This window comes from Salvia splendens, chromosome 1 (genome assembly GCF_004379255.2).
Source record: "Salvia splendens isolate huo1 chromosome 1, SspV2, whole genome shotgun sequence".
In the NCBI taxonomy this organism is placed as follows: domain Eukaryota; kingdom Viridiplantae; phylum Streptophyta; class Magnoliopsida; order Lamiales; family Lamiaceae; genus Salvia; species Salvia splendens.
Genome location: NC_056032.1, coordinates 45,349,099 through 45,364,013, shown reverse-complemented (window position 1 = coordinate 45,364,013; position 14,915 = coordinate 45,349,099). Strand labels below are relative to the sequence as shown.

Here is a 14,915-nt window from a genome sequence, read left to right as displayed (position 1 = left end):
CAATATTCGTATAGTTTGAGAAAAATTTAGTTTGTCCAAGCAGTAATAGGGCCCAATGTTGTGGGCTTGTGCTGCTGTTGGGCCACGTTCTCTACCCTTATTTTTTGGGTTTATTGGGTGTCACACACACACACACACGATGGGATTATATTATTCATCAAATCTTAAACATAAATAAATGTAAGTGAGGTATTTAAGTTAATAAATCAATCTAACACAATTATCCAATCAATAATACTTCATAAAAATTCTATGTCAAACCATGTAATAAAAAAAACATATGAATGTTATAGCAAACATAGATAGAGGTATTGCATAAAAAAAATTGATAATTAAAAGAATATAGGAAAAAAGAGAAAATGGAATATAGGGAAGGAGGCCCACATGGACTAGGGTTTGACTCAAAGGTTCACATGCCCACTTCTGAGGGGCCCACCTTTCTGAATCTTAGCACATGACTTGCTACTTGGTTCCCCACCCACTTCCATTTAAAAATAATAATTCTTTTTCTCGATTCATCATTAAATGTTTCATTTTAACTGATAGTTAAATGCAGGAGTTTTATTCTAAAGTTGGTATTAAGAAAAATACTCTTAGTAGTGGTTGTTGTGGAATTTAACGTAAAATTGATAAAATTAGCCACTATCTACTTATGGTTAGTTTCTCCATTAAATCTATTTAATGAGATGTATTCCATTTTTGTATTAACAAATACTTTAATTATATTTTTTCTATATCCCTCTAGTTTTATTGATTTTGCATAGAACTGTCATTTATTACTATGACTATTTTTTATGAACGAAGATAAAATAGTATGTAAACTTTTTTGATGCGATAAATTTTGCAATGTTTTTATTATTCACTAGATGCAATTTACTCTCCGCATCATGATGATGACCTTGCTTTCATCGTATGTTTTTTTTTAGGAATGAACAAATATCGAACTTTGTCACTTACCATTATACTACTCCATGAGTGAAAAATTCCACTAAAGTACAAACCTAGTTTTTCAAGAAAGCAAATTAAAGTTGCAACATCAACCTCATACGCACACTTTACATATGTGGCCATCACTTAATAAAGTAGTGTTGTCAACTCAAATTTTTCTACAAATACACAAAAATAATTAGTCAACTACAAATGAGGAGAATATACTTTATGTCTATGTCAACAATTGTAAGTGAATTATTTGAAGCACTCGAGCTATCAAATGAGAATATCCTGAAACACTTGACTGCTTAACGATTGAATAGATTAAAAGAGTAAAAACTAAGAAGAAAGTCATAAATTACTCCACAATCATAGTTCAAGAAAAAGTGAGGCTTTGGATTCATCGTTGGGGGACAAATATACATTTTATAAATATGTGAATAAAGGATTCCTAATTGATACTATATTTTAACATGGGAAAATGAAATTAAAATCTCATTCCCCTACCCATTGAATTTTGATTCAATTTTACTCCTAAACTAAATAATGTTATTATTGTCTTTGAGTTTTAGTTTTAATTGATTAATGTAATTCATAAAAAAACTCAATTGGATGATAAAATCCCCCTCCCCTAAATCATTTCAAGTCTACTTGGTTCTAATTAAACAATTGTTTGGATACGTATGCTTGCAAGTTGTTTTTATTTTGAACTTAATTTTCATTGTTAACCATTGCAATTTTAATTAATGCTTGCTCAGATAGAGTTCGCATTAGATAATTAACAAGTGTTATACTACAAGGTTGTTGTCGGTGTTGAAGGTTAAGGTCATGTGGCAATCTTCATTGGCAATAATTCACAAACGCAGAACAAAAGTATACCTTAACTACAAATAGAATTTAAGGGAATTTTCACAATGGGATTAGTCGAGATCCCAACTATCTATAGATGATTTCCATTGACAAGCACGTTAGCTTTATATTATAGAAAATTAATTTTTTAAAATAAATAAAAAATTATAGTAGTAGTAAAATTTATAAATACATTTAATCAAATAGTAAGGGCATCCGCAGTAGTGCGGATGTCCAGGCGGAATTCCCCACGGACTTCCCAAAAACACCTCCTTCCACGTCATAAGACTTCCCAGTGCACTGCCACGTCATACGGACTTCCTATTGTACAGTGACGGACTTCCCCTGCAGAATTCCCGACGGAATTCCCACATTAAAAAAAATCACCAATTCACAAATTAAACAATTTTCGAAAGTAAACAATTTACGGGATTAAAATTTCGACGCGAATGCGGAGAAAATGCAACCACTTTATTTAAAAAAAACATACTTCATTATAAAAATAATACATAATTACTAAAAAAATATATTATTTTTAAAATAAAAAATTGTATTACGTTCATAGTATTATCAACATTAAATTGGTAACCAATTTGAACTACCTTGAAGAATTCATTTAACTATACGTTATACATGAAGATATACCAATTTGAACTACCTTGAAGAATTCATTTAACTATACATTATACATGAAGATTTTCTATGAAAAGAACAAATTTATAAATATATGAATTGTCTATCACAAGGGGACGTAGCTCAGATGGTATAGCACTTCCTTAGCATGCGAGAGGTACAAGGATTGATATCCCGCATTTCCATTTTATTATTTGCGAATGTCCATTTTATTATTTGCGAATGTACGTGCCACTTCAATGCCATTTTATTATTTGCGGACATCACGACGTCCGTGCCACTTCAGCGCAATGGCGGACGTCATGACGGAATTTCGCGGACCTGCGACGTCCTCAACTTATTTGCGGACGTCCGTGCCACTTCAACGCATTGACGGACGTCATGACGGAATTCCACGGACCTGCGACGCTCTCAACGGAATTTCGTATCCGCGCCCCATGCGCACAATGGCAGCGGATGCTCTAGTACAAAAAATAATTATACCAATCAAGAAACAGAGCAATAAAAAGGTGTCTACGGAATTTCCAGCAGGATTGATTGGGATATCCAGCTCATCCATGCGCCACGTGTCGACCCTTTTTCCATTAAACAGACAATTTCCGACTATATTTATACGCCTTTCTCTGCAAATACTCACTCTTTCTTCTCTCATCTTTCCATTATCGCATTATCAATTATCAATCACTCACCAATCTAGCTCCACTGGAATCGATCAACAATGGTGGATACCGTCACTATCACTACTCTCGACGTCGAGGAGACTGAGCTGCGCCTCGGATTGCCCGGCGCCGGCGACAAGAAGCGAGGTTTCGAGGAAACCGTCGATTTGAAGCTGAATCTCTCCTCCAAGGATGCGCCTTCCGATCAGGCTCATTTTCAGGGGGAAAATGTGACCGACGATGCTAACACGAGCTCTGCCAAGCCTCCTGCTAAGTACGCCCCTCTCTCTCTAGCATTTATATTTTTTTAGTGTTTTAGGATGAGTTAATTAAACGGTAAATGCGTTTAGGTAAAGCTTTTTGCGTTATGATCAAAATTTGCTAGCAAGAGATTTCGATTGCAGTGTGTGTGTGTGTGTGTGTGTTGATTCGAGTTTTTAGCGGAACTTTACCAAAAATTTGGATTAATTGCAGTTGAGATTGGTTATGCCAAGCCTCCTGCTAAGTATGCCTCTCTCTCTCTCTAGCATTTTTTGAGTGTTTTAGGAAGCGTTAATTACAAATTAAATGCGTTTAGGTTAAGCTTCTTTTACATTATGATCAAAGTTTGCTAGCAAGAGATTCCGATTGCAGTGTGTGTGTGTTGATTCAAGTTTTTTAGCGGTATTTTACGAGAAATTTCGATTAATTGCAGTTGAGATTGGTTGTGAAAAACTAGCAAGAGATTTCGATTGCAGTGTGTGTTGGTTCAAGTTTTTTAGTGGAATTTCATTAGAAATTTTGATTAACTGCAGCTGAGATTGGTTTTAAATTGTTGTAGGGCGCAGGTGGTGGGGTGGCCGCCAGTCCGGTCGTTCCGTAAAAACGTGATAGCAAGGAGCGCGGCGGAGGAGAGCGCCTTCGTGAAGGTGAGCATGGACGGCGCGCCCTACCTAAGGAAAGTTGATCTGAAGATGTACAAGACTTACCAAGAGCTGTCAGATGCATTCGGCAAAATGTTCAGTTCCTTCACTATTGGTAAAGGAAACTAATACTACTCCTACTATAAGTTTCCAAATACTATTAATTGTTCAAATGTTTTGTGGTGATTGGAAATGGAAATAGGTAAATGTGACACTCAAGGAATGTTGGACTTCATGAACGAGAGTAAGCTGATGGACCTTCTGAATAGCTCTGATTATGTGCCTACTTATGAAGACAAGGACGGGGATTGGATGCTTGTTGGAGACGTGCCGTGGGAGTAAGTCTGCTTCCTTAACCATAGATATCAAACTGCTCAAATATGTATACTTTGGTTTTGTATGAAATTTTAAGTTGTACTAGGATGTTTTGGAGTAAGTTTGCTTCCATAATCAAAATCAAACTACTCAGATATATATTCTCATTAAGTGCTACTATTAGTTTTGTATGAAATTTATAGGATGTCTAGCCATAACCATAGATATCAAACTACTCAGACATATATGCTTATTAAGTAGTTGGTTTTGTATGAAATTAATAGGATGTTTTGGAGTAAGATTTGATTCCATAACCATAGATATCAAACTACTCATATGTGTATACTCATTAAGCATTGGCTTTGTATGAAATTAATAGGATGTTTGTTGGATCTTGCAAGCGCCTGCGTATAATGAAGGGAACTGAGGCAAAGGGACTCGGTTAGTAGCATCATATCTGTATTACTCCATTAGCTATTGCTACATGTGATGAAACATCAACACATGGTCACATTCCCAGCTATTCTTGAAACTGGTCACACACACACACACACGGTTTTAGGGCAAGATGTGTTTATGATTTGACGCACGGATTAACAACGAATGGGGCGGTGGGGCTATGATTTCAGCGCCGCGGGCGATGGAGAAATGCAAGAGAAGAATCTGAGAGTGTAGAAATTCAAAACCAGAAGCTGCTTCTTGGATCTTAGCTGGCTGTGCCAAACAGAGAAGATGGATGGAGCAGGATGCTGGATTGTGTCTGTACTATTGTTTGTTATATGCTTGCTTTTATTTTAATCAAGTTAATATCTTTCCACTTTTATTATACTCCTATTTTGTTACTCTTGTGGTGAGACTTTGTTGTTCACAATCTTTAGTTAATGTGCCTCAATAATACCCCATTTGACTTGTATATTAAACTATTTTATGTGTGCGTCTTGCATTCATGTAATATATTCATGTGAAGGAAAATTCTTTGCCAAAAAAGGTGCAAATTGGTCTCTTTGTGGGATGGGTACGTATATTCTAATAAGGTAAGAAAATTAAGAAATAATAGTAAGAGAATAGATTTAAATGGGGAGGGAGCAACGACATGTGCGTCTGTTACTCAAATTTTATCTCTATTTAATATTGGTTCACATGGATTCACTACGATGAATAATAAAAAAAAAGTCCTCTAACAGGATATTTTAGAATACTAATAATAATAATAATCTCTTTTTAGAAAATAGTACTCCCTCCGTCCCTCGTCCCTCTGTAGCAGAGGCCTTTCTTTTAGGCACAGGATTTAAGAAAAGTTATGTTAAGTGAGTTAAATAAATGAATAATAAAGTAAAAAGGGAAAAAGGTAGAGAGACGAAGAATAAAATAAGAGAGAGTAACGTAAGAGAGAAGAAAAGTTGTTGCTTTCTGGAAAAAAAAAAGGAAACGACTCAGCTACAGTAAGAGTGTAGGACAACCAAAAAATGAATACGACTCAGCTACAGAGAGAGTACTATAGTAATATTACTCCCAAAGAAAAGGAACTGCAATGTACATTTCCAAAGTAAACCTAACTGCAAAAAAAAAAGCTTAACAAACTAGGCATGAACTCTTGAACAGTACTTACAGAAGCAACGCTCAGCCGTTATTGAAGAATGGAGCCGGGCGCATGAATCTAGTCCTTTTATTGCAATGTGGTTCGCCTAGGAGAAGTCGACTGATTTGATCAACAGGTCTGCTCTCTTCTTTGAATTCATTATTAGCTCTGCGTTAGGCCGATCATTGTAGTCAATCTGCACATTGAGATGGTGAAAACAATCCTTTACCTGGTCAACACTTGAGACCATAGTCACTTGTAACGTTGATTACTGCACAAATAAGGAAGACAGTGGATTCGACAGTTTACCCGCCATTTAGCAACATCGCGAGGCTTTCCTGTTGATATGTGTCTTTTCAAGACCCGCTGCATTGCCTTGTGAATGTCCACGTCAATGAACCTGCAAAGTAAATATGATGAGCTTGTAATAAGGTTCGTTTGATCTACATCTGCATTAAATTTTGAAGTATAGCTGAGGCAAGGCAACTAATGTATTGTGAGAGAAGTAAAGAAGAGAAGTAAAGATATTCCAACAAAGCACTGACTCACTGTTGGATCAGAACGTAAGGATGGTTCAACTGAAGAGCCAATACAACAATGTAACTATGTCCGATTCCAAGCTCAACAAAGCATATAGGCCTCACTTTTAAATCAGAATGGATGTATTAAGCAGACACTAAGAAAATAATGTGGCAATAACAAGCATAACTAACACGAATGACATTAATAAGAGGGAGTAAGCTACGGCAAATATTTAGAGCTACTAAAACTTAATGTTGGAAAAGATTTGAACATGTAGGTACTACTCCCGGGTCTATACTCTATAGTTGAAAGTGAAATAAAAAAAAATAACATGGGATGCATATTACCACTTCTCGTCCAAAAGAGATGCAACGTCCCTCCACGCGCCCTCATCCAAAAGCAAATAGTTACCTTCAACTATTACTACTTTGTGCCTGTAGCAAAAAAAATAAAATAAAAAGATAATTAAGCTGATCCAGATAATATGGCTATAACAAGTAGTATCAATCAAGTATGATTAATCAGTACGAAAAATTCCTCATCAAGTTCTATTTTGTAAACAAAGATGATGCTTAGGTAAGCCACCGGATAAAGCATTAATCATATGCTAAAATATGCAGTGTGTTTGCAATCAGTATGTGGATAATTGACACTTGCACCAAGAGGGTGATTACACACATATACAAAATATGCTGATCTTCAATGGAATAATATTCCCCATGGAACTTCCTAAACAGATTTTACTATCCCGTACCAAATGTGCACTTACTGAAGGCTCACGAAGATATCATCTTCAACAGGATCACCCACGCCATGGTCAAAGGATGGGACACATACTGATCCCTGCAGTAGAAAACAAACTTTAAAAGATAAAAAGTACTCAATGCATCCATTGTTCTCAATGCATAGAAATGCGTATAAAATTAAAATACAAAGAATTTAACGACAAAGGGCACATATTTAAAAGGGTCTAATAAGAAAGACACTTATTATTACTTGGTTATCTCACAGAACAGAAGAGTAACGTGCAAAAGTGTAAAATTAATACATGTTGCAGTTAGTGGCATACTAATTCACGATCATCAAATTTCACCTCATTTCTCAGACTTGTGAGACATCTCAAGAGTCGGCCGGGGGCAAATGTCCAAGGAGCTGAATCACCATAAGAAAGATCAATATGTTTCATGCATATAAGAACCAAAATCAAGTTATTACAGAAAATGACTCACCTCCTCTTCTTGCATGAGCTTCCTCTGGATCCTAACAAGCAAAGAACAAATTGTGATGTAACAGAGTAGGCTTTAAATAGTAAAAGGGGGCAGTTTATCAAGGACGAACCCACTAAAGAGAATATATAAAGCTAGATAGGGACAAGTTAGGATAGAGAAATGCTTTAATGCATTGCTTATTGTTCCAATCCCCATATTATCTAGCTGCAACTAGTAGTCTGATGCTCCTTGCACAACTGTACATCAAGAATTCTGTTATTGTGATCTTTTCAGATTCATATGGATTTAATTTAGCACAAATAAGATATAGCAATTCCTAGAGATGTAGCAAGGCTTCTGGAGAACCATATAGTGTAGAAAAATCTAGAGAATATAAACATCAAATGATTAGCAGAAGTGTAGTTTAAATATTGTAAATCTAAACATAAGATGATCTTTTAAGGTCATAAGCTCTTAGACTTTATTTTAAAACTAGGCCATTGAAGAGATGAGAACAAATAAGATATTGGAGATTCTAAGGTATAAGGTGTTGGAATTACAAAGATTTTTTACTGAAATAAAGACAAACTATATTTCTAAAACACAACCCGAGTGACATAAATACTACTTTCAACATTTTAATATAAAGTAGGATTTTTATTTGGTAATTTTACTTAAACTCGAGGAAGGGGAATGCAATTCACCTAAATATGCGATGTGGAACTCTTTTTTCTTACAGCTCATAAGCTCTTCCGAAAAAACCATAATAAAACAAATTTGAAAGTTTATAATCTTTTCTAAAGCTTAAGAGTCCAGCCAAACAGTCTGATAGTTTCTACAAGGGTTGGATATCAATGCCAACTTCTATGCAAAACAGCAGGATTCCCGAGCCAATTATGCAACTGTATAAGAATGTACAAGAAATTTAGCAGTTCGGGATGTTTAAGATTTATTATGTACTACCTTCATTGCATCCAGTTCACGACGATAAAGATGGAATCCATCCATGGGAAGAACAATTGCAACTTCAGGAGAGTCTACTAGCTCATTAAAGAAAGACGACCTTTGCAACCATAACTCATTGACACGATTAGCCACTTGGGATGCAAGAGTGCTCTTTCCAGCACCAGGAGGCCCACACAAACCAATAATACGCCTGCAGTTCATATTTTATGAATTTCACTAGAGTCTGAGTAGGTGATTGGTATTGTAGGAGCAGTTATAGAGATTTAGGTGATAATTAATCTAAATGGATGCATCCAATCCAAAGAAAACTATTTATTGGACAGATGGGGCAGAAACTTAAGAGAAATTTGCTATTTACTATACCATTATACTGAGACCGGCAAAACTTTATAATTTTATCCTGCTTTTGTTCAAATCAATTTCCTTACAACTGCAGCTGAGAAGTTTTTCTAGCAAGTTGCATATGGTGATAGAGAAGCAAAGAAGAGGACAAAGGGGGTGGAGGAGGGGGAATAGCCTACTTGTGAAGAAAAACCTGAATGATTAAGATCGAGAATTTGAGGGTCCAGAATTTACTTAAAATTGGGATTTGATTCAGCTGCTGCAACAGGAACAAGACGTTCTGCCAAGACATTGTATATTTCATCCATACTCCTGATAGAACTGAGTTAGTCTATATGAAACAGAAAATAAACACAAAAATACTCCTAAAGAGGGGACATTTGTAACAACTTGAGCTACAAAAAGCACATACTCATATACTATTAAACATAGAGCAGAAGAATATTTTTTACAGTAAGTGCGATAAAAAGTGTGGATCATCAAAAAAGTTTTCATAAATTACATGTTATATACATCTCAGTTTTCTCAAGATACCAGCCAAGGCACAAACAACTGAGTACTGAACTTAGCTTTCATGTTTATAACAAAACGGTGATATACATGATATATATTATGTCACAAAGACATCTGTAAAAATGTGTCTAGAAACCATAAGGAGAATTCGAGCAATATCTCTAGTCACCAATTACACGCTACGACCCAAAGGAAAAAGATACTTAGGTAAAATAACGATTAAATAGATAAATATCACGTGAAATTATTCCACACTAACAAAGATAAAGCATACCCTGCCTCTACAATCGGAATTTCCTTCAACTGGCAATTGAAAACCTGAAACATTAAGCTATGTGTTCAAGAATAAAAAAAGGAATAACAGCATCATCTACCAAAATTAGTACTCCACTTCAAAGATAATAGATGAAGAATAGAATAACCTGTGAACGCAAATGATTTTGCTTCCCAGTTGAAATTGCAGCTCGACGCAGCATAGGCGTCGACACTATTGTTCTAGGAAAGGAATACAGCTGATTATTCAATTTCAGAGACCAACTCTTCTGCCGCAGCTCTGGCATTTGAAGAGGGGAAACAAACACAATTATTCCACTAGCTTAAAACGAAAAGACACAAAATTGTAGTGTAGTGATATGATTTTATAGCTTTATGCTATTTGTGATTCACACCCGAGTAACAGAGCTTTGGAATCGAATGCAGGGATTGCAATTCACATCAAATTAGAGCAAAAATCTGTGAAATCTAAGCAGAAAACGAGTATATAATGAAATACATCTACAGAGAGCAAAATGAAATCGTAAGAAATGATTGGAAGGGCACCTGAATGGATTGGTTTGCAGGTTGTAGAGAAGGATGAAAGCTCCATGATCAAAGTTGGGTATTCGGCAGCGATCGGCAGTTACGGTTAGCTCGACGAAATCGTTTCCGGCTTATATTATTTTCTTCTTCTAATATAAATCTAGTTACTCATTTTTTTATTATTTTTATCTTTTTCTTTCTGATTTTACAAATTTTACAGTATTAAAATCTGTAAGAAATCCAAAGTGAGAGAATAGAATTTTTTCATTAGAATATTTCTCTACTTGTTGCTACTTATAGTATTCCTATGATTTGGAATAATTGATTAAGTTTCCCATCCTTATGAAAACCATCTTCTAAAACAAATGTGGAAAAATGCATATATAAGCAAAATTTTCATTGAGTTTACTCTAATTCGTTATAAATTTTATATCAAATGTAACAAAATAATCATTGCTACAATATTCTGAAACTAAACTAAAACTATATTTCTTAACTATAAACCTCAAAAACAATGTCTCCAGAATAATTCAGTTGGAAATTTTATAAATCAAACCTGAATAGACATATTTAGTTGAGTGATAGTAATATTGAACTTCTCTAACTACAAACAGGATAAATTTATTGAATGAGTACATGTTTTGAAGGCACTAACGCCTCTATTGAGTTTACAAACTACACATAATAATACTAATATTAGTAACAATAACAATAATAATAATTGAACAGTTTTCAGACTGACATACTTATATTCAACAAGCAGATAACATAATCATACAGACTCTCCATAAGCAATCACTGCACAATGGCGTTTCGTGGGCCGTCTTCCCTTCTCACCATCATTACATGGCTGCACAGACACGACTCACTTCAGTTACAAAGAAAAAACCATGTAACGTTTTGATCAAGAAAGAGAGAGTCCTGAGCTTTTACCTGAGGGCTGCAAATGTAAGGCACTCTAACTCTCTTCGAGCCATCTGGTAGGCGTTTCGAAGAATACTGATTTTCTACTGGTGAATAGTCGCTGTCCACCTGCAAAGCATCAAAAGAGAGTTAGTGAGGTTTCTGCGTTGCTTTTGATGTCTACACAAAGTTGGAAGAAACATCGATTGAAATTGTGAAGAAGCAACGGTTGTAGGTTGTAACTACCTGAGTTTCAATGGTTTTGATTAGCATGTTTTCACAATCCATTGCATACACACTATTTAGATTAGTGCATTGAAGGAGCAGTCTCTCTGGTGTAAATGCGGTAGCAGTATCAGTTTCAAGTTCAAAGGAAACGATTGGTTCGATATACAGAAATGTAGCTTATATTCAAAGAAAATACCTGGATGCAAGTTTCTGCAAGAGTTGAGGTTAAGTTCATAGAGATTAGGGCAATTTAGATACAATGCCTGCATTGGGAATTCTCGTGATCAGATTGTGAAGCAGGAACGAATAAGTGAACTAGAAACTTAGACGCCAATGCTAAACTTACATCCAAACCAGAACAGCCCCATAAGCTTAGTTTCTTCAACCGGTTGTGCTTGATTATTAACTTTTGGTATGTTAGGTGCATTTTGCTATTGGGTGTTTTCTGCAATTCGGTGCCATCATCCTCTTCATCGGAGGATTTTTCACAATCCAGATCACATATGGTCATTCCACAGTCCATAAGTTCCAGACATGGGAGCTGAGCAGCGGCGAATTGAATGCCACCTACAGAAACGGAAGGAATAAAAATGAGTTCCAACAAAAAGATTGGTTAAGTCACATGGATCCAGGATATGGTCATTACTCGAAGTGATGTTGGGGCAAAGAGCAAGAAGTAGCTTTGATAATGTTTCAGGGAAGACATTGCAGATCATCCCGAGACCACTGTCACTGATGCTAGACCTGCGATGAAGTATTTCGTATAAGCATATTTCAGATATAAAATTGTTAGCATCATTTTGGGACTAAAACATACCCACTAAGATCAAGCAATTCCAACTTTGTGAAACTTGAAGCAATAGCTGCTACCGATGCATCAGTTATTCCCAATCCAAGAACAAGAGAAAGCATCCGCAGTCCCCTAAAACGGCAGCAGATAAAAGATTATAGGAATGCTCAAACATAAAGTGTTGATGAAGTGAAACAAAATTCCACCACAAACCTCAAATTGGCAGATGATAGAGCCAGAATGGCATCGTGTGAAAGCAAAACAGAAGCAATGTGGATGTTCTGAAGCTTCGGACAGCTTCTTCCAAGACCATCCATAACAGAGGTGAGATCAGTGGTGTCAGACTCTAGGCGCGAAAATTCCAAAGAAATCTCTTTCAAACTGGGGCAGTTAAAAACCTGTCCACGACAATGCGCATGTAAGTCATTGTAAAATAAAACAACGATACTAGTTAACGTGATAAAAGAACTGATCCTGGACACACAAATTACCATCTTTGGGAGTGAATGAAGATCGGAGAGCCAGAGGCTAGACAGACTGGTTGAAGAGAAAACAAAACCACCCAGGTTTGAGCAGCCTTCCATCTTGAGACTGGTTAGACACTTCTTGTCGGATATGAAACGAGCCAAATCATCCCTGGTAATTAGTCCAACACAAGAACAATCTAATAAGTAAGATACTAAGATTATCTGGAGAAACATTAGGACATCTGTATCAAGAAGAAAATGTTTTCCTGGATAATACAATACTCGAATTATGAAGGAACAATTTCTATTCTAGAGTATGGAATTCAGTAAAGAGTTTCAAAACGGTCTTTAGAAGACAGGTTAACACCTTAATATCACTCAAAACATGACTTCAAATGAAATTCAAATAGTTCTAACTCTAAGATCAACATATTCACAACTATGGACATTAAAAAACTGAAATCATTCTTCAACAGGTGCATAGAATAGATCATATTCACTCCCAAAGGATAGAAAAACTTACAACCTAGATCTTACATAAAAACGAGCATATATCTTCAGTCCTATTTGATGTATGCAGAGAATGGATCGGCCAATAATGTTTTAACTTCAATAATCCTTTACAAATACCAAATCAGTCACAGATCCCCTAATTCCATGACTAGAAAGCATCTATACACCCACATAATCACACATTCTACACTACTAATTCACAAAAAAAACATGTAGATCAGCATCAAAGACTTAGAATCAATACCCAGAGATCCGGTTGATGCAGGAATCAGACGTCGAGATCTCCAAAGACTGCAAATTAGGGCACGAAAACGCAATGCAGGCCAGCATCGTTGCATCAACATCACTGGAAAACCAAATGCAGAAACACATAATCAGATCAAAGCAAACCAAACCTTATTGCCCATCCATGATCCCATCAATAACCAATACATTGCTAATCTCACCTGCAATTACTTTTATCATTTTACATGAAATGATAATTCAATTTTCCACTTAATCAGGTTTCCTAATCACTGATCTCTGTTTTCCTGTTTAATTGACTAAAATTTGAATGAAACAGATAGTTTTAATCCCGATCCCGTCCACAAAACCTTAGATCCATCCCAGCTTTCCCTAAACCCTAACCTTTCAATTGCAACTGACAGTTTCAACAGTCCAGGACATTTCTGCAACACGGATCCAACAAATCCAATCTGCGCCTTCGCCGGAACCCTAAGCCGGAGCTCCTCCGCCGCCCGCCAAAGCCTCTTCGTCGTCTCCCTCCACCCCCTACACACTCTCGCCGCCGACAGCATCCCCACGGGAGGCAATCTCCTCAAAACCTCCCACAAACAGCTCGCCGGAAGTCCGCCCGACCCGTCCAGATCCAGATCCGGACACTCATCAATCTCCTCCCGATCCTCCCCGTCCTCCTCCTCCTCCTCCTCCAAATCATCCACCAATTCCGCCGCAAATTTAACATCGTCGGCGGCTGGAGTGGAGGCGTCATCGGATTCGGCGGCGAAGGGGCAGTTGTGGCCTTTTTTGGGGAGGCCGCAGCGGCCGCAGTTGTAGCTCCCTCGCTTCTTGCCGCGCTTGATGAGGAAGGCGGCGTCGGAGATCGGGGTGGCGGGGTGCGGTTGATGCCCCTGCATTGATTGTGGTGGTGAAGAAAGGTATGGGAGGGAAAGGGGGGGAGAAATAGGGGGGGAGAGGGGGCGCGGGAGAAGTGATGGAAATGGCGCCTGTGTTTTGAATTTTTTTGGGAGTGTGGGGAAGAGAGGAGCGCCTTCGCACGTGCCGATATTTTACTTTTAAATTTCTATTTTTCTTTTTTTGTCTATTTCTATTTTGATCGACGGTTTTTTTTTTTGGCCGGAGATGATACTAATGATTAATGAAAGTAGGATATCAGATTTCTATTTATTTACATGAAAAATAATTTTATATTTTTTATCTTGATACAAAATCGATTTTGTTAGTGGCTATAAATAGAGCTTGAGTTCGTTTTGCTAAGTTTTCGTGTAATACGTTAGCATATGAAGTATGGAGTTGTATATTAATATGAGTGAGTTAATGCAAAAACTATCTGAAACGTTAATATGAAAAAAAAATTAAATTTCCACTCCTTATGAAAAGTATAGTTCTTGCATTCACATTAAAAGTAACGTTAATAGTATGGAAAAAATGAAATTTCCACTATTTATGTAATCGAAACTCAAGTGCTATCTTCAACTAGCAAAAATAAGTAACCGTAGGTTTTCGCAATCGAATGGTAGAATATGGTTATTCATTCTTATTTCAAATATAGATTCTC

The 14,915-nt window shown here is 36.6% G+C and overlaps 3 protein-coding genes across 4 annotated transcripts; 1 reads left to right on the top strand and 2 right to left on the bottom strand.

Moving 5' to 3' along the window:
- The first annotated feature begins 3,029 nt into the window (after positions 1–3,029).
- On the top strand, positions 3,030–5,201 carry LOC121755492 (auxin-induced protein AUX28-like). The gene is made up of 5 exons (XM_042150793.1): positions 3,030–3,345; positions 3,892–4,088; positions 4,176–4,311; positions 4,668–4,729; positions 4,918–5,201. The coding sequence occupies exons 1-5, from the start codon at positions 3,131–3,133 to the stop codon at positions 4,953–4,955; spliced, it is 648 nt and encodes a 215-aa protein (XP_042006727.1). The 5' UTR covers positions 3,030–3,130; the 3' UTR covers positions 4,956–5,201.
- A 471-nt stretch (positions 5,202–5,672) lies between these two features.
- On the bottom strand, positions 5,673–10,396 carry LOC121755479 (ATP-dependent kinase-like protein notR'). Of its 2 annotated transcripts, XM_042150778.1 has the most exons (11): positions 10,238–10,396; positions 9,841–9,971; positions 9,693–9,736; positions 9,140–9,217; positions 8,561–8,753; positions 7,619–7,649; positions 7,483–7,541; positions 7,159–7,232; positions 6,737–6,823; positions 6,177–6,267; positions 5,673–6,063 (listed from the first exon to the last, which is right to left on the bottom strand). In XM_042150778.1, exons 1-11 carry the CDS (start codon positions 10,281–10,283, stop codon positions 5,974–5,976), a joined length of 924 nt encoding a protein of 307 aa, XP_042006712.1. In that variant the 5' UTR covers positions 10,284–10,396; the 3' UTR covers positions 5,673–5,973. The 2 variants fall into 2 exon arrangements, with proteins under 2 accessions (XP_042006712.1, XP_042006715.1); XM_042150781.1 differs by lacking the exon at positions 9,140–9,217.
- A 421-nt stretch (positions 10,397–10,817) lies between these two features.
- LOC121801956 (F-box/LRR-repeat protein 17-like) lies at positions 10,818–14,305 on the bottom strand. The gene is made up of 11 exons (XM_042201447.1): positions 13,745–14,305; positions 13,362–13,463; positions 12,629–12,773; positions 12,351–12,535; positions 12,165–12,269; positions 11,994–12,091; positions 11,694–11,914; positions 11,544–11,610; positions 11,366–11,451; positions 11,150–11,248; positions 10,818–11,066 (listed from the first exon to the last, which is right to left on the bottom strand). The coding sequence occupies exons 1-11, from the start codon at positions 14,251–14,253 to the stop codon at positions 10,989–10,991; spliced, it is 1,695 nt and encodes a 564-aa protein (XP_042057381.1). The 5' UTR covers positions 14,254–14,305; the 3' UTR covers positions 10,818–10,988.
- Between the last annotated feature and the right edge of the window lie 610 nt (positions 14,306–14,915).